The 13,933-nt window shown below is 40.1% G+C and overlaps 1 protein-coding gene across 10 annotated transcripts in view; it reads right to left on the bottom strand.

Annotated features, from left to right (window-relative positions):
* Window positions 1–5,322: 5,322 nt before the first annotated feature.
* Window positions 5,323–13,933, bottom strand: part of CEP170 (centrosomal protein 170) — a 125,302-nt gene continuing 116,691 nt past the window's right edge. For 8 of the 10 annotated variants that reach the window (XM_058701156.1, XM_058701160.1, XM_058701153.1 and 5 more), the window contains 3 exons: window positions 10,077–10,170; window positions 9,309–9,360; window positions 5,323–7,688 (listed from right to left, as the gene is read on the bottom strand). In XM_058701156.1, coding sequence (XP_058557139.1) covers window positions 7,399–7,688; window positions 9,309–9,360; window positions 10,077–10,170 — 436 coding nt within the window. In that variant the 3' untranslated portion in view covers window positions 5,323–7,398. The remainder of the gene's footprint in view (window positions 7,689–9,308; window positions 9,361–10,076; window positions 10,171–13,933) is intronic. The other 2 variants (XM_058701155.1, XM_058701157.1) reach the window with 2 other exon arrangements.

Genomic DNA, 13,933 nt, shown 5'->3' with positions numbered 1-13,933 from the left:
TGCTCTGTCTCTCTCTGTCCCAAAAATAAATTAAAAAATGTTAAAAAAAAAAAAAAAAAAAAAAAAAGAGGGAGAGAGACTTTATGTCTGGTTGATATTGCTGGAATTAACAAGGCCAGGACAACACATCCTAAAATGTATCCTCCTGCAGATTCCTCTCTCTCTCGTGATATATTGATGACTCTACCAGCGTCTTAATAAAACGCAATAGCTTGAAACTCAGAAGTTAAGTTTAGGAGTACCTTGGGACAGTATTTACTGATTTACTGCATATAGCTTGTGAATACAAAATGCTGGCCTTTCAAGTCAAGGCATCTATCACTCACCTCCTGAAGATTTTCAAAAAGGACGTTCCTTGGAGCCTGTAGTAATCTTAAGACAGTGCCTCTAAGTGATAAGGAGGTTTGATCCCAGAAATTGCTAAGTGATTGGTTGGGGCTGGGTTGGGAGGAGGAGGGGACAAAAGGGCCTCTGATAGGCTGAAGTTTCTCTCCAGCTCACAACCCCCTGAGCAGCTTTGTGAGTCTGACGGCTTTGTCTCAGGACTGATGCCAGGCTAGGAAACCAGCTTCAGTGCGAAGCGGCCCAGAAAGTTCCAGGTGGAGAACTTTTCCAACATCCTGGCTGTACTCCAGTGCTAATCACAGTGCCTAGGACAAGTAGATGTTCAGAAAGTACTTCCTGAATGCATCAGCAATCTAGTACATTTCCAGAGAACTCAAGTGCTCGGACTGGAGAGGCACGGGGAAGGGGAAGACAAGGGCAAGCTCCAGGCAGGTTTACAATTTGCGATTGTTAAAGTTACTGTCTCTTCCATCCTGAACTTCGCCCTCCTCCCTCCACACTTCCCCGTGTCTGTGGACGTCGGAAATGGGAATGGGCATGGATAAGGGGGATTCGAGTTGAGGACAGGGTTGGTTTGGGTTTAGGATGCTACGTGGTTCTTAGTCTCTTCTTAGCATAGTTAAGCGATTCCTACCTGTCCTGGTGTAGGAATGGTCTTCAGAAACCCTCCTACCTGCACTGGTGCCATCTTCACCCACAGGGCACCACACGATGGTGCAGACGCAGTATGAACGTGCTCAACAGCGACCCACAAAGGCAACATGTGGGGGTGGAAAGAAACAGGTGGGCCATGTGAGGAGCTGGGCATTGGTCTCTGGAACTTCTTCCCGGCGTCTTGATGTATCATACTATAGGTGGAGGAAGGTCATCACAGGGAATGCATCCCCAAAATGCAGGACAAAAATACGGTAGAGGTTTCTTTTTTCGGGTTTGGTGATGCTGTGATACTGTGGAAACTTGCAATGAGCTGTCATTTCTTGTCTCACTCTAAATAAATCTTCACTTCAGTGCCAAATGTTGTACTTACAATTTTCTATTCCTCAGTAGTACAGGCTGAAGAAATGGCTTCCTCAGTAGCACAGGCTCGGGGCACACAGCATGGCTTGGCTGCAGGACTGCCCCTCCCTACATGTGCAGGCTAGAGGCTGGAGGCAGGAGGGCTGGGGGACAGGATGCAGGGAGGCTGGAGGAAGGGAGGTGGGAGGCAGGGAGGCAAAGAGGCTGGAGGTGGGAGGCAGGGAGGCTGGAGGAACGGAGGCAGGGAGAGGGGGGCAGAGAGGCGGGGAGGCAGCGGGCCAAGCCCCCATGCTGCGCAGGCCTGCCTCCTTCCTGTCACCTGCACATGGGCTTCCTGTGAGGCTATGCTAGTAGGCGACAGCACTGTGGGTATCAGCCTATATGAATACACAGCGTGGTATCTAAACAGAGACACCCTGGGGCATGGAAGGGGGTGCTGTTAGCAACTTGCCAGGACTGTCCCAGGCAAAGTGACCTGGATGCAAACCCCCCTGTGCTCCTACTAGCTGCGTATTTTAAATTTTTTTTTTCAACGTTTTTTATTTATTTTTGGGACAGAGAGAGACAGAGCATGAACGGGGGAGGGGCAGAGAGAGAGGGAGACACAGAATCGGAAACAGGCTCCAGGCTCCGAGCCATCAGCCCAGAGCCCGATGCGGGGCTCGAACTCACGGACCGTGAGATCGTGACCTGGCTGAAGTCGGACGCTTAACCGACTGCGCCACCCAGGCGCCCCTAGCTGCGTATTTTAAAAATAAGGTATGTCCATTGTGTTTTTAGACTTAATACTAATGCACACCGAACAGACTACAGCATAGCGTAAATCTTTTCTATGCCCTGGGAAACCCAGCACTTCATTTGACTTGCTTTATGGTGATACTCACTTTATTGCAGTAGTCTGGAACCCAACCTGCACTATCTCCAAGGTATGCCTGGATACGCATCAATACGATATACCTATGAAGAGAGCAAGAGCGAGAGCGAGCGAGCGTGCTGTATGGACAGATCTGTATCTCTATATACCTACGCAGAGGGGGATATACAGAGACAGATTTATGTGGAGATCGGTCCACAATCCACACACTTAGATGTGTAAAAATACGCTTTCTATAAACCAGCGAAGTTTTTGTTTCAAGTACCCCATCACTGCAGCTAGGAGGTTTGGGAGACATCCCTCTGCCCCCAGGTTAGGACAGTGTACCGAGCTGTCCGCAGAGGTCACCTCTGAGAGGCCTACTGTCCTGGGAGCCTGAGGCTTCGGTGCCAAGGTACTCCTGCTTTCTGGTGGTTAAGTCAAGGAGAGCTCCCACGCTGCCCCCAGACTGCTCGCCACACTACACTGGTTTTTCCTGGGGGTATTGCTGTGAAGCTATAGCAACCGCCCCCCCCCCCCCCCCCCCCCCCGCCCCAGGACCTGGAGTCCTCATCTTCTGCTGTGCAAGGAATCCTCTCTTTCAATTCCAGCTAAGAGACTGCATCAAATCCAGAATGTCTGCTTTCATTTCTCTGAAAGTCTTATAAATTCCCCGAAGGGCTTTGGTCTTAACACTCTTAACACAGAATTAATTACAGGTGAGATTTGCTTCCTATCTTGCCACATTCCTCCTCAGAGTCTATGTATGAGCGATTGGTTTGGCCAAAGGGAGAAAGATGAGGGCAAATTCTCAAAATACAGCCCTGGGTAAGTAGTGCCTGCCACAGAGAAGGGGTTCAGTAAGTGCTAGGCCTTTTTTCCTGGAAATGGTGTCATCGTCACTAGGATGTCCTTGTTCAGCCCAAAGCACGGGCACTCTGTCTGTGGGCAAAAGTGAAATGAGCCAACAGTTGTGGTGAAGTCACAGAACTGGAGGATTTCTGGGAGAAGCAGTAAGAATAACAAAGAATGAAAGAGCCAGTGTCTGGCCAATCATTTGCTAAAGGGGACGGGAAGAGAGGCAGAATTACTGTAAAGATAGTATGTAAAGATAGTATGTAAAGAAGTATGTTTCAGCCACAAATCTGGGGAAGAGAGAAAAGAGTATAATACCTGAAGGTCAGAGAATAAAAACTAATACAGCAGGAAGATAGCTCAGAGACCAGCTGGCTAGCCGACCACCGCCCCCCTCCCCCTCCCTTCACAGATAACGCAACAGGCTGGAGTTGAAATCGCTCGCCGTAAGCCAAAACTACAGTAACTTTAGTTGCAGGATTTCTAACACCACTGAGACTCTACCCTCTTGTGTCTTCATGACAGAGAACAAAGAGGACCGGAGCAGTCAGTCAGACCCAGGGTCACATCTTAACTCCCACACTTACTTTCTTGCAGCACGGCCAGCACCTGGTGTCCTGCAGGGATGTTGTTCCTCCTTCAGATGAGAGACAGTCCTAGCAGACCACTTACTTCCTAAAGAGTGAGGGGTTCTGCAGCACATGTGTATTTCTAGAGAGGAGCCTATAGAAAACACCTTTTAGGAGACAGGCATGTAAACAATTCACTGGGAGGAAGAAGCAGGATGTAATCTTTCCATCTGACATGATCAATGTACTTAATTTTTAGTTTCTATTTTCTGTCACCCTATTCTAGAACAGAAGGCCTGTGAGGGTATATTTAAGGTAAGTGTTAGGCACTCAGTACCTATTTGTTGAACAGATCTGTGATTTGGGCTCTAGCAGAGAAGAAGAGGTTATGACAACATGGTGAAAGGAAGGTTTTCTAGAACAAGGAATCTGAGAAGGCGTTCTGGAGGAAAAGAGGAAGGGGAACCATTTCACAGTCACAGACCACGTGGACTGGCAGGGACGTGGAGAATGACCATGATGCTCTCGTTCTGCAGATCAAAAGGAGAGAAACACATTTTAGCTAATGAGGGATGGGTCTGGGTCCCATGCTTCTAAGTCTAGTTTCCTTTCAAAAGTTAGGGTCTGGTCAGGCAGAGATATGGCAAGCAAACTCGAGGACAGATGAAGGAGGCAAATGGCACAGATACTTGAACGTACAGGGTCTATTCAGGAAGTAAAGATTAGTTTGGTGATTTGGAAGGAAGAAACATGCATATACAGTGGGGGAAGGGAAGAGAAAAATGCAAGTATGTGGCACAGCCCTGTACTGTGGCCCAGTCAAGTCAGGGAAGCTTCATGAAGAAGAAGACAGAGGATATGGGACAGCAGGAAGGAAGGAGAAAGGGAAGCTACATGCACAGAGCAGTGAAGGAGCTTGACTGTCAGGAGCTAGTGGGAGAGTCTGTATCAGGTGCACACAGACACGAAAGAAAAGGACCAGATCGTGCAAAGCCTCCAAAGGTCAAGCTGAGAAACAATGTTGAACGGTAAGAGGGAGACAGTTAAGATTCTTGGGTGTGGACGGTACGAGGAAAGAAAATGAATCCAAATGGATAGTTCTCAAATTTAGGATGTCCAAGATATCTGAAATTTCTTCTTTGTTCCCCAAACAGATCACTGTCATAGAACCTTCTGATGACTGATTCTAGGCCAGTTAAAAATAAAGGCCTTGTGTGTGCACATTACATTAGGAGTATTTTTTTTTTTTTTTTAAATTTTTTTTTTCAACGTTTTTAATTTATTTTTGGGACAGAGAGAGACAGAGCATGAACGGGGGAGGGGCAGAGACAGAGGGAGACACAGAATCAGAAACAGGCTCCAGGCTCTGAGCCATCAGCCCAGAGCCTGACGCGGGGCTCGAACTCACGGACCGCGAGATCGTGACCTGGCTGAAGTCGGACGCTTAACCGACTGCGCCACCCAGGCGCCCCTACATTAGGAGTATTAAGCTAAGAGAATCAGATTTACAGAGATCAGCCAAGAAAAATTTTTCTTCCTTAGTCAAAATACTATGAAGCCTCACAATTATCACATGTTAACTAGAACTGAAGGATTTTTTGTTTTGCTAAGCCTTGGAAAATAGTTACTTGATAAACTGATGAAGTATTAGCAATTCAGATGGTAGAATAAAATGTACAATCATTGTGTAAAGTTCCAGAAACACTTTATTTAAAAATGGAGTTGTAAATGCATAACAAAATAACATAAGTAATAAATGTAACAAAAATAAATAAGGAGGATAATGTATTCATACAAAATAAAAATAACATAGTAAAAGGCCAAATGTTTATAAGTGAACAAAACCATGTAAACACTTAAAAGGATAACGTAAGTAGAGTAGATGCTAATATTTTCCTTGACAACTCCTTACCTTCCACTTCCACGGGGGTATAATCAGTACCCAAACATTAAATAAAAGAGGGAACAATGGTGTGATTATTGTGTTCGACTTTTTCTTCAAATGGATATTGACCCTGTTTTAATGTTTCACTTATTCCTTCAAAGCATTTGTATCATTCCATTCATGTTCTTTAAAACCTTCTCTTCAGTCTTCCTTTATCAGACAGAATGGAGAAGTTAGCTTTACAAGGACAATAGTTCATTTACCGTGTTTTTTAATTTAAAGAAAAATATGAGATTCATTATACAACAGACTTCTGTTTTTACATCTCTACAAAAGGCTTTTTTTTTTTTTTTCTTTTTTTTGCATCTTATTAACTGGCCTAACAGTACAGGAGTTTTTAAATCTTGTAAGGTTTTTGAAGTGCATGGACTTAGTTTGTTTCTTGAAACAAATGTAGTACAGGATTATTGCTGAAATATTAAAGGCCATTTTGTACAAGGTGCAAAAGTTGCAGTTTTAACCTTTATAGACTGATGGGGTCAAGGGGAAAATCCAAGTCTGCTAGTAATATTTAAATGAATTCATAAGATTCACCCAAATTATAGTGTTCTGGAAACACAAAGGTAATTACTTTCTTTTAAAACTTAACCAAATGTAAACTTACTGGAAAGAGAAAAGACAAGTTTACAGAAGGTATCTGTCACAGGCTTCCTGTTCAGTAGCACAGGCCCGAGCCTTCATCGTTGCTGTCCTGCAGGGTCCTTACAAATGTATAAGACGGACAGGATTTACTACTGGGTCCTACAGGGAAACACACAGAAGCAATTCATTGCTTGGGAGTGAAACTATCAGCTAATCTTATGACTACTGGCTCTCCAAGTCTCCTAATGAAGAAAATTTTAACTTCATGATCATTTCAAGGGAATTTTTTTTCGACTGTCACATATAAACTTGGTAACACAGGACCAATATACGTGTTCTCAGATTAAAAAATATACTCCACCTAAGCAGTCCAGTTTAACCTTTCTAGTTATCATTTGCCCTAAAATGAGACAAAATCTTACTTCCGTTAAAAAAAAAAATCGAAAAAAAAAGTGCCAGATTAAGCTTTTTGAAAGTGGAGTAAAACACTGAGGGGTTAAAACAAATACAGTATTATCAATCTCCTATGTACAAAAAACACAGTTAGTCCTTATTGATATATAGCTATGTCCACCTAGCACTCCCGGCAAATCTTAGTGCAAACATAATAGTTCATCTCCGTATACCCCAAGACAATTTACGTAGCAACGAGGTTATATAAATCACATAGATGCTGGAAAATTTCAGAACACAAGAAGGACTATTTTGAAAGGTCAGTTTGACTGTGGAGAGTAACAGGTCATTGTATCCAATGGTAATGAATACTAATATAAATCCTATTATTAAGAAGCAAATATAAGTGTTTAACAAATCTGTACAGATGAAGAAGAAGTCCATTTCAGGGAGCAGCTTGGCACAGAAGACATGGGGGTCAGAAATGTTGGGTATTTAATTTGCTTGTAGGTCACAGCATGGCTTAAAGAAAAAGAACAAAGATCTATGAAGGGAAAGGATGCAATTACAGAATTCAATTTGAAAATCATAAAACCACAAAAGGCAACACTGCCACAATCTGCTTTTGCCTACGTGTGCATCAAGTGGTTCGCTAAATGGTCTGCAAGGATTAATAGGATGCCACGTCACAGGTAAAAAATAAATAAATAAAATTAAGAAGACAGCGATAACAAGATTGTAGCTGACCAAGCTGTCTTGTTTTGTGTAAGTCAACACTACGCTGCTGCCAATATTCCTAGTCAATCCACAGGTAATTATTTTTAACAACCGAGAGAAAGTCATTCATGTACTGTAACGTCTTCCTCTTCCCCATCAGGGTTGAACCTATTGAAATGTATACTGAAATCAGCCTCAGACTCAGCATTCTCAAATTCGGCCGACACAGGGATAGCGGCAGGGTGGAGTACCCTAGCTTCTGGTTGGCAAAGTGTCGGTGTCTGACCCGGGCTGCCGTGGTCATTCACAGGACTTGACTTCTGCTTTGGTGGAGACGGCAAGATAGCACTGGGGAATCCCATGTTGTTCAAAGCCTCCAGAGTTCCATCTGGGTCAATCATAGCATTGATTGCTGAAGGGGAAAAAAAAAAAGGAACACAGGGAAAAAAAGAGAATTGCAGATGCAGTTAAATTTGGACGTGAACACTGCTCATGATTTGGATAATACTTCAACTACTGATGGTTGTATGATCTTAAAATTTGCCTGATCCTCTTGACACTGTATTTTAAACCCATTTGTGGTAATTCTGGGGCTGATCTACACTGGAGATTATACCGACCTGATTGCCTTCTCTGGTGCCCTGAACAGGCTCACACATGGGCCTTCTGGAGTCTGTTGGAAGACTGAGATTTGAAGATGTGGAATTTAAGAAAGATCTTTTTGAAATTTGCTCATCATTGCAAGAGGATAGGGATAATACTGGTTGTGGTTTTAATAAGCACTCCTAGATGTATTACTACTTGGATAACTGGGGATTCATTGCTAAGATGGGGTTCAGAGTAACTGGAAGGTTGGGGAGGCCCGAGAGAACATCCTCACACTTTGAATGCTACCACAAGCATGTTGTCCCTTTTCTTGGGTAAGGATGTGGGGCATCAGCCGTGTGCATTGTGTATGTGCCACTGGGCCTCAGGGACACCCTCAGAACCTCTATACTAATATCCCATGGTGGCACCCGCGAGCCGCACAGACCTGGCTACTGCATGGGAGGGGCTTTCATTCCAAAAGATCCTTGAGTTGATGAAGAAAACTCTTAGGGAGTGATTTCCAACTTGGTGTTGGGCAGAGGGGGGAGTTGGCAGAAGGAAGTACCTCTGATGTTAAGAATCACTCAGAGGTCCTTTTCAAAGTATACTTCCATTCTACCAGCTAACAGTCGCTGTGTTATCAGCAAGACACTTTTCCCCATGGGAGCAGAACACATAACCCTTCGGGGTGTGGAAGCTGACTGGATGTTAACAATCACTGAGCTACGGCCAACAAATAATGCCTATGGTAATTCAAGCAACAAAGACTGAGTAGAATTAGCAGTTAACTCTGGAAGCTATTTGTTCTATTGCTGCAGATCCTAGCTCAAGACACACACAGGCATTAGTGCCTGAGTAAGATGTGCCACATACCCAAACAATGGCCCTGTCAACGTTCAGGAGGCAAACAGAGTCCCTTTCTCTTTCTTCTCTCTCTCCTTTTCCAGCCCCTTTGGCCAAGATGCACTCTTTTCTTGTGGTTCATCCAAACAACTATCACTCATTTTAGAATACAAACTCATTTGGGGTGACATCATAAATGTAACTTAAGAAATGTCAAATCAGATAAATAATATCGACTGTCAATAAGGATTCTGAGTTGCTCACACACATTTTAATACACTATTTTACATATTTTTTATGTATTAGTATTTATATACAAGTAAAATAGATAATATATAGAATACTATGACTTCATCTACAACAGCTAGCCCACATACCCAAGATTTAACTTTACCTTTTTATTTATACTGGATTTTAAAACTTCCTTTTTATGAGTAATTTGGATACGTAGAACTATATATCCATACATTACTACATTTAACCAAATCACATTATAATACAGTAAGAATATTTTAAGAGATACCACATTCTAAAGTGGCATCTTAGAAGGTACTTGTTTGAAATCATTAGCTCTTCCTACTTAATTCAGTAGTAAATGTACCTTGTAGCTGCTTTTCAACTCTTTTCAGCTCTTGTAAGATAGAAGAAATCTCCTGTAGGGAGAGCAATGACAAAAATTAGCTTACTGTAAGGAAAGCATTTTTATTTGAATAGCAACAAATCTCACACTCCTCTTATTTGGAATATTTAACATCTACATGGCACGACATCTGCAGCAGCAAGACAGGAAATGATTATGATATCCCATAAACAAGATGCAAATTTTATAATCTTTAATGTTTAACTAGAATTATTTTTTGAATGAGATAATGGTAAAAGATGAAAAGTTCAAGATAATACTACTGTAATAAGCAAAGACTTTGAAAAACTTGCACTGATCATCCTCACAACTTTGTAAAACTGTGTTAAGGATTTTCTTTGAAAAATGCATGACTAAGACTCTCTGACAATGAAAATCTGTACAAATTCTTAAGGAGGAGATAAGCAATCTACTGAGTAAGAGGAAATGATTCATGTCAACTTCTATTTAAGTTTGGCCCCTATTTCAAATCGCCTATTTATAATATATAATTGTTACAACAAAAAGAATGTATTAGCGAGAAACACAAAGTTCCTCCTTCGTACTGTCTACAGCTTTGAAGCAATCAACATTTTAAGCCCCTATGACAGACAGCTGAAGGTGTAAAACTTCCCAAATCTGGGTATTTGCATCTATTTAAAACCGTAAATCAACAAGCACTTCAAAAGTAAGCATATCATTCCCTTAAACCTATTAAAATGTTTTAATATTCAAGCAGAATTCCCATACCATGCTTGAGGTTTTCACAATCGGGACTTCACTCTCAGCTCTTAACTTGCTTTCTATTTCATCCCAATTCCGATCCTTATCTTTAAATAATATTCTAGAAATCAAAAAAACATAAACATTTTACTTTTCATGTTTTAAAAATCTGTCATATGTTTAACAGTCAAAGCTACAAGAGGATAAAGAAACCACTAAACAAAAACCACAAATAAACTACTGAGCCAATATTACCAATTAGCTCATTTATGTGAGAAATCTGTACCAAAAAAAGCAAGTGTGTGGTTGTGAATACACACATACATCCTTTCACATTTATCACATTCGTTACTGAAAACCAAATATACAACAAATGTTGATGACACCCCCTCCAAATTGTTTTTATCTAACATTTGTAATTAACCATAAAATGACCACTTATTAAATTAGCACAACTTGGTTCAGAAAGAATGTGTGCAGTATAAACCTAAGATGAAATTAAGATGAACACAGACTGAATTAGGTATGAAGAATTTCCAACTGATTAAAGTGTGAACATTATTTTAAAGGCTGAAAATTGGAGTACTTACTGTGCTTTTCTTTAAAAATCTTAATTCAGGTTAGATTTGTATATGATTAACCAATTAGAGTAAGACACTATCCTTCTGATAAAAACAACTGCCACACAGATAATTATCCTTACATTAGGAACTAAATATCTTAACTCAATATCTTAACTTATTAAATATCTTAACTTATTAAAAAAAAAGTACCACAAAGTTTTGTCTTTCAAAAGTGGTATCCTTCTCTCCCAAATACTTTGGAATCTTTGAGAGAGGACTCAGCAGCTTTAGAGAGATATAAATAATAGGCACCTTTCTGGTTTCCTTCTAAGATTTCTTTGTTGAGCCTGGAAATCTAGTTTAACTGACTTTATATAAACATCACCAGTGTACAAGTAAATAAATTATTACTACTGGAAGCTGATCAGTATTTAGGTAGTAAACTAAATTATATTATTTGTATTTCTTCAAAGATCAATATGGCAAGTACAACTTACTTTTGGCAAACATGAAATTCATCAACATCAAATCAAGTCTGGAACATCTATAATTATGCATCACCATTCTTAAAAGGGCAATAATGGTTCTAGAAACTGATAAATTTTCTAAACCTGAAAGGCTAATAAATGTCCTTGCCAGCTGTCTAAGAGCTGTTTTCATAATACTAAGATAATTAGGGCACTTATGGAAATTATGGGATATTTGTAAAAGAGTCCTTGCAACATTAGGACTGGCGGGAAGAAAACAGTGACTGTTTCATGGACCAATGGAGAACTGCAATGGACTCGTATAATAGAGCAAGTCCGTGCTTAGCTACAGTGTGCTAAAAATTTAGTGAATTTTGCCAGAAGATGGTTACTGGGTATAATGGTTGGGCTTCTCAAACTGTTAAATGGTACATATTTCACCTCTGCTTTTTTGAAAATGGCTTAGAATGGTCACCTGAGGTCCCTGACCCAAGAAAACCTGGAGCTCCTCCACAGCTTTAAGTACTGAAGGGATGAAAAACTTACTTTAAAGATAATCTGTAAATATTGCGGTATGGACTTAAGAAGCCAAACTTACCATTTTGGCTTTAGGAAGTGAACTCTAATACAGTATTTAAACCTAAGGAAGCAGAAAACTAGATCAAGACATTACTTTAGACTAGGTCATACTGGTTAGAACTGTTTTTGTTTAAAGGTCATTACAGATCTATCAGGAAAAAATTCATAGCTTTTGAGTGATCTTCGTATTACATTACAGATTCAAAATGGTAGACTAAATGTCACCATGGGAACACATTAAATTCCAAGGATAATTTCATTCAATAATTTAACTATTAACCTAAAAAACCTTTCTCTGATAAGGCAGTTGGCTTTAGAATAAAGTCTCTGGTTCATACTCTACGACTTTCACTATCTATTCTCTAGTGCCCTTAATCCATGCAAATTAGGGTTACAAACTGGCAGTCTACCAATACAGGGCCATGCTACGCAGCTTGAGGGGGTCCTTTTCACATGGAATACTGTGAGAACTCTGTAAAACGGTTTTTGCATAAATATTTTCAGCCGTGCCCATAGAAAGCATTGGGGCAATTTAAATAGGTGTATATTGTTAGGCCCAGGTAGGCATTTGAGCTTATAACTCTTGGCATAAAAGTTAAAGAGCAGTCATTCTCCAAACTGCCTGGTACTCCACACAAAAGGTTCAGGCTCTCTCCCTTAGATCTCCTTATTAAAAATTATACCTATCTTTGAATACTACCTTCCATAAAGCCTTCCTTCATTGTCCTGAATGAAAAGTGATCCTTTCTTTGTCTTTATCTATAAGTGGGCACCAATCTACCACATGCTACCCTGTACAATAGTTAAGTGTGTATGTGCTTCATCTTGCTGATCAGATTGTAAACCCCGTAAGGGTAGGGATGAGGTTTTATCCTCCTTATGATCTTCCACAGAGCCCGCCATAGTGCTTTACAACACATGGTACAATTCAATGCTCACACTGAAGGCAACAATATCAAACTTGATTGAGGCATTTTTACGTATTTAACCTTTTTAAATTCTGTCAAGTTTCTGGGACAGTAAGATCAATCAACCAATGAATGAATGTGTTTTTTGGTCTCAATTTTAATTAAATGTTAAAGCCACAAAAAGTAGTTTTCTTTGGAGGAAACTAGCGAGGAGTTCAGTGCAGACTGAGAAAGATACCTGGTAGGAAGCAACAGTCAACAGGAAGAGAGAATGGTATCAGTCAGGGACATGATGAAAATCTACTGAATGAATACATGAGTGAATGGGGACCCAGTTACTGTGGAGGACGACTTGTATTTCAATAGGTGGGATGAAATAAAAAGGGATCTCCATTTACAGGTGAGAAGACTTCAGAGTTTTCCTGCTGGTAGGTCGTATGACCACATGATGAGACCTACATGTACTTTTATGGTAACATTGGCTATTGAGAGGACCCTATTAAGGTATTAGCTTTCCATGGTTTTTTATGGTAAAGTCCAAACTCCTGAACAAATTCAACCTACATGGACCCTCCCTTACCTCTCCAGGGTCATCTCTCATCACCCCCGGTCCTCTTACTTCACCCAGGTTTTGACCATCTAACACCATGCAAAATTTAGTTATATGGGTCATCCTTCTAAATTTACTGGAAGAGAAAACAAACTGCCTTTACAGTAGCTTAAAACATGTTAAAATGGTTGTGTTTTTAAGAGAACACCTTAAACACAATATTTTAAAAAGGTACTTTTGGAAGAGTTTTAGAAAAGAATTATCAAATGATTTCTCTTAAACTAGATAGTTAGCCTTGAAATTCAATAACACGGTGTTCAATGTGTTTTTACCATCATTAGGTACTTATCAAACACTGATGAAATGTATTATTTCAACATACAAGCAATATAAGATTGTGTGCAATATTACAATTCACAAACCATGTTCAGACATGGTTTCATTATATCTTAAAATTTTATTTACAGGAATCAGAAATTAACCCAGAGCATCAATGAATTTCTGAAGTATTTTTACATAGTTTTTATACCTTGAACCTTCTTTTATACCTTGAGCCCTTATCTTGATATCCCTTAAAAATGTACCAGTTTATCTCTTCATTGTATTGCCTTGTAAAAAATATTAAATTCTCCTTAGGTTAAAAAGGATAATGTAATCTACATTGTCTTGTCCTATTTTTTACTTTTTAGATTTTTTTTTTTAACAAAAGTAATACAGAACATGTTTAAAAATACAAATATTTCAGAAAAAAAGCATACATATTATATGTAACACCTATTATGTGTGTATGTGAATGTTCATATACATATAATTCTTC

Source organism: Neofelis nebulosa, chromosome 15 (assembly GCF_028018385.1).
Source record: "Neofelis nebulosa isolate mNeoNeb1 chromosome 15, mNeoNeb1.pri, whole genome shotgun sequence".
Classification (NCBI taxonomy): Eukaryota; Metazoa; Chordata; class Mammalia; order Carnivora; family Felidae; genus Neofelis; species Neofelis nebulosa.
The sequence above is the reverse complement of the archived record's forward strand: the minus strand, read 5'-3'. Positions and strand labels throughout refer to the sequence as shown.